Source organism: Peromyscus maniculatus, chromosome 5, assembly GCF_049852395.1.
Source record: "Peromyscus maniculatus bairdii isolate BWxNUB_F1_BW_parent chromosome 5, HU_Pman_BW_mat_3.1, whole genome shotgun sequence".
In the NCBI taxonomy this organism is placed as follows: domain Eukaryota; kingdom Metazoa; phylum Chordata; class Mammalia; order Rodentia; family Cricetidae; genus Peromyscus; species Peromyscus maniculatus.
In genome coordinates this window covers 113,274,555-113,278,818 of record NC_134856.1, presented here as the reverse complement: position 1 = coordinate 113,278,818, position 4,264 = coordinate 113,274,555, and the positions used below count along the sequence as shown (strand labels likewise).

The window sequence follows — 4,264 nt, the reverse complement described above, 5'->3', positions numbered from 1 at the left end:
TTTCTTGGTGTTTGGTCCGTAACATCCAACTACAAATTAAAAATAAATTACTATGTTGCAATTTACATTTAAAAACAAGTCCATGAATAAAAAGAAAGCGATTTTCATAAACAGGGACTTTCCCCTTCTTTCGACATAGGATAAAATATTATCTTACAGGTGAGAGGCAAGGCAGAGGGACAAGACGAAGGAGCAGGGAAGTCTCTGAACGCAAGAGGAAACTTACGTGGTATCTGCAGTAAACTGACCTTTAATAAACCATGGTTTTGCTGTCTGTACAAAATAGTTTACCGTTTTGCTTACTTAGATAAGGCAAAGTGAATGAGGCTCTGCGTTAATCTTTTAGGAAAATAGGTTTTCTTTGAGCTAGTGCTGGTGAGTTGAATTTCGGGAGAGATTCTGTTCGCTGGTGTGATGAATTTTCTCAAGTTTTAAAATTTGTTTGTTTTTAGTTTCGATTTTGCATTGCTGGGTTCTTTTACTGTTCCTGCTCTGGGGTTCCATTCCGTTCGGCTCTGAGAGTTCCGGGGATGGGGGTCAGAATTTGCTACAGTCATAGACGAAAGCCCCCGACGTGCGGTACAGAGACTGGCTGGCAGGAAAAGCCATCTGACAGCTACTATTCCCATTCACCGGAGAGTTGTTCAACCCTATCCGCTGCGACTCGAACATCTCCCGCACCGAGTGGAAGTTCTGCTGCTGCCCAGGATAGCCCGCAGCCGCCGCGGCCGCCGCTGCGCTCGCCAAATGGCCCAGGTCTCCACCTGCCTGGTTCAGGTACCACGAGGTGAGCCGGCCTTGGTGGGCCGCTGGATGGTGGCTGGCCTCCTGGCCGCCCCCTCCGTGACTCAGGGACGAAGTGCTGCTGCTGGTGACTGGGGGCAGCGAGTAGTCAGGCAGGGGGTCGTCTACCGGCGCGCTGCCCGCGCCTCCCGGCGGGCCCTGCAAGTGGCCGGCGCGCTCGCCCGCCGCGTACAGGCTCATGGCCTGCAGGTTGCAGTGGTAGGTGCCTGCGCCCCCCGTGCCCCCCGCGCTGCCCCCGCCGCCGCCTCCGCCGCCTCCCGAGCTGCCCGCACTGGAGCTCTGGCTGCAGGGGGAGCTGTAGAGGGAGCTCTGGCCGGGCGAGTAGGCACCCAGCGCCAGCGGGGGCGCGATGCCGGCGCGCGAGGACGCGGCCGCCGAGGCCAGGAGGCCGGAGCCTAGCTCCGCGGCCGAGCCCTGGGGCGACCCCCGCAGCGACGTCATGATGTTGTCCACGCTGAAGCCCTGGCTGTGATGCGGCGGCGGCGCGGGCTGTGGAGGCGGCGCCGGTTCCGCAGTGTCCAGGCTGAGCGGCCGCGCCGACGGCAGGCTGCCCGGGGGGCTGCTCCCGCTCGACAGGCTGCTGCTGCTGCTGTCGGGGCTCTCGATTTTGGGCACCGTGGCGGCGCCGCCGCTGCCTAGGGCGGCAGCCGGGGACAGGGGCTGGGGCGGCGAGGGACACGTACCGTTCTCAGTCTTGATGTCCTGGATGCGCACGGGCGGCGGCTGCGGCCCGGGAGCGGAGCCCTCGGCCTGCTCCGGGGGCGCGGGCGCGGGCTGGCGGCCGGCCTGCGGCGGCGGCGGCGGTTCCTGGAGGTGCAGCCGGCCCTTCTCCTCCTTGTCCTTCACCGCGTCCTTCTTCTTGAAGCGTCGCCGCCGCCGCAGGAAGCTGCCGTTCTCGAACATGTTGTAGGAGTCCGGGTCCAGCGTCCAGTAGCTGCCTTTGCCTGGCTTCTTGTCGTCGCGGGGCACCTTGACGAAGCACTCGTTGAGCGAGAGGTTGTGGCGGATGCTGTTCTGCCAGCCCTGTTTATTGTCCCGGTAGAAGGGGAAGCGGTCCATGATAAACTGGTAGATGCCATTCAGGGTGATCTTCTTGTCCGGGGCATTCTGGATGGCCATGGTGATAAGAGCGATGTAGCTGTAGGGCGGCTTCACCATGTCCTTGGGCTGCGGCTGCGGCGTGTAAGGCCCGTAGGCACGCGCCATGCTGCCCGGGTACTGTTCAGCGTGCGCGGGGTGCGAGTACACGCTCATAGGGGCCGGCATGGCCGTGTAGGCGCCCCCGGCCGCCGCCGCCGCCGCGCGGTAGTAGCTCTGCTCGCCGCCGAGGTAGGGCACCACTCCCAGGGAGTTGGGGCTGGACACGGAGTAGCGCGCCTGCATGGCCCCGGCTCGCCGCCGCCCGGCGCAGCCCGCTTGCCCCCCACCCTCGCTCGGGCCGGGCCGCGTCGCACCGGCCGCCGAGTCCGAGTCCGAGTCCGAGTCGGAGTCCGAGTCCGGGCCGCGCCGAGCTGCTGCGGGCCCCGCCGGGCTGTGTCTGTCCCGGCCGCGACCGCCTCCTTGCGCCCGGGGCCGCTCGGCCTCTCCCTGCGCTCGCCTGGCGCCTCGCACCCCCCTCGGTTCCCGCGCGGGCAGCTAGGGAGGGTAGCTGCACAGGGAGGGGGGCGGACAAGAAGCAGCTAGCCGCCTCGGAGAAACGCGCAGAGAAACTTCCAGGCGCAGTCAGGGCAAAAAAAGAGACAAAAGTTTAAAAAAAAAAAAAATCCAAAAAAACAAGAAGGCGCCCGGCTCGCCACACTGCTTGCGCCTTCCAGGAGACACTGCTCGGGGCTGCTGGCGAAGGCGGCCAAATAACCAGGGGCGGGGGCAGCGCGCCGGCCGCCTTCCCGGGCCCCCGCGTCACCTTTTCTCAGTCTCTTGCGCCGGCCGCTTAAGGAAGCATTGGGAAAACTTCTGAACTTTTGAGCATCCGTCACCCAGGCGAGGACTTTTTTACGCAGTTACATTTTTTTTCCGGGCAGCGGAGCCCCGCCCCGCCACGGAGGCGGCAGCCAATGGGAGGCGAGAGCCGCCTCTGAATGAGCCAGAGGCCGAGCCCTGCCGGCCCGCTCCTGGCGGCTGGAGGACCGCGGGGCTGACCACACGCGCGCCGGCTGCCCGGGCCCGGCGCCCGCGCCCCTGCCCGCAGCTCGCGATCGGTTCTCCCACCGCACCCACCCACTCACTGCCCAACACTGCCCCTCACTCCCTGCCGTTCTTGGGGACTCTCATTGTTCCCGCGGACTTTCAGGGTCCTTGCGGGCCCCAGGACCCTTCTTGTGTCCACCGTTCCCAGGCCTCCACGGAGCCCTCGATTCTCCCCTGCACAGGATCTGCCTCAATCCTTAGCATGTCTGGCTGTCTCCAGCGCCCGGGTTTCTCCGGCTTTGCCAGCCCTCCGCCTATCCCCTGGGCTCTCCTTTCCGAACATCCTTCCCCCTGCTATATCATCCATCACACCCACATCCCATCCCATCCGTTCTCCGCCGGCAGGTTCTCCAGTCGGGCTCTAGGTTACGAAGGTTCAGTCACAGCCGCGGGGTTTCCAGTGAGGACGAAGATGGTATTTCGGTGCCTCACCCCACACCCTAGTCTCAGTAAGAGGAAGGGGTAGAAACCTCCTGAAACTTCAGACGTTTGTTAAGCTGATAGACTGTGTAGGCCACATTGAGGAGCCCGGAGTTCTTGGACGTTCCAGGGCTTAAAGGAGACGGAGAGTTCGGGCTACCACGACTCCAGAAAGTTTTCCCCGCAAACCACGCGCTGCCGCTCTGTCCTGCCCAGCACATTTTCGTTCAAAGGACCATTTAAGTTCAAAGGGCTCGGTGACATTAGTAGGCGCGTGATGATTAAAAAAAAAAAAAAAAAAGCCAGATAAATATGTCCCAGAGCTTAAGGCTTCTCCAAGCCGCTCTCCATCTCTACCCATCCCGGGGCAGCTGTCTCACAGAGATAGTCTATGTTGGGGGAAGTGCAGAATTGCACCTACAAGACAGCTCAAGATTCTGAACAGATAAGCCCAGGGAGATTCTTGATATCTGTAATTATACTTAAGGTCTACAGCCTCTGGGCGACTAGAAACGGGATGGGGAGACTTGAGAGGGGAAACGGAAGACCTGAGAGGACGGGCCTCCCTCTGACTGCAAAGCTACCCTGCATTTCAGCAACTGTTCCAGAAAAAAACTCGGGCACGGAGCGGACACCCGGTTGTTTACTAGAAGCAGGAGGATGACGGGTTTGAGAGCCTGTGAAGAGTATCCGTGACTTACTTTACACCTTGGTTCCTCTGATACTTAGTCATCTTCAACTCAAGGACTTAATAGGAGTCCCTTTTGGCTTGCCAGTTTGAATCCTCCTTCCCTCACTTCTACACACACACACACACACACACACACACACACACACACACACCACTGTAGCT

At 61.0% G+C, this 4,264-nt stretch overlaps 1 protein-coding gene across 1 annotated transcript; it reads right to left on the bottom strand.

Annotated features, from left to right (window-relative positions):
* Window positions 1–227: 227 nt before the first annotated feature.
* Window positions 228–2,808, bottom strand: Foxc1 (forkhead box C1). The gene has a single exon (XM_042278317.2). It carries the CDS (start codon window positions 2,185–2,187, stop codon window positions 538–540), a length of 1,650 nt encoding a protein of 549 aa, XP_042134251.2. The 5' UTR covers window positions 2,188–2,808; the 3' UTR covers window positions 228–537.
* Window positions 2,809–4,264: the final 1,456 nt, after the last annotated feature.

Coding starts and splice junctions, on each gene's coding strand:
- Foxc1 (XM_042278317.2), bottom strand. CDS start 2,187: ATGCAGGCGCGCTACTCCGTGTCCAGCCCCAACTCCCTGGGAGTGGTG.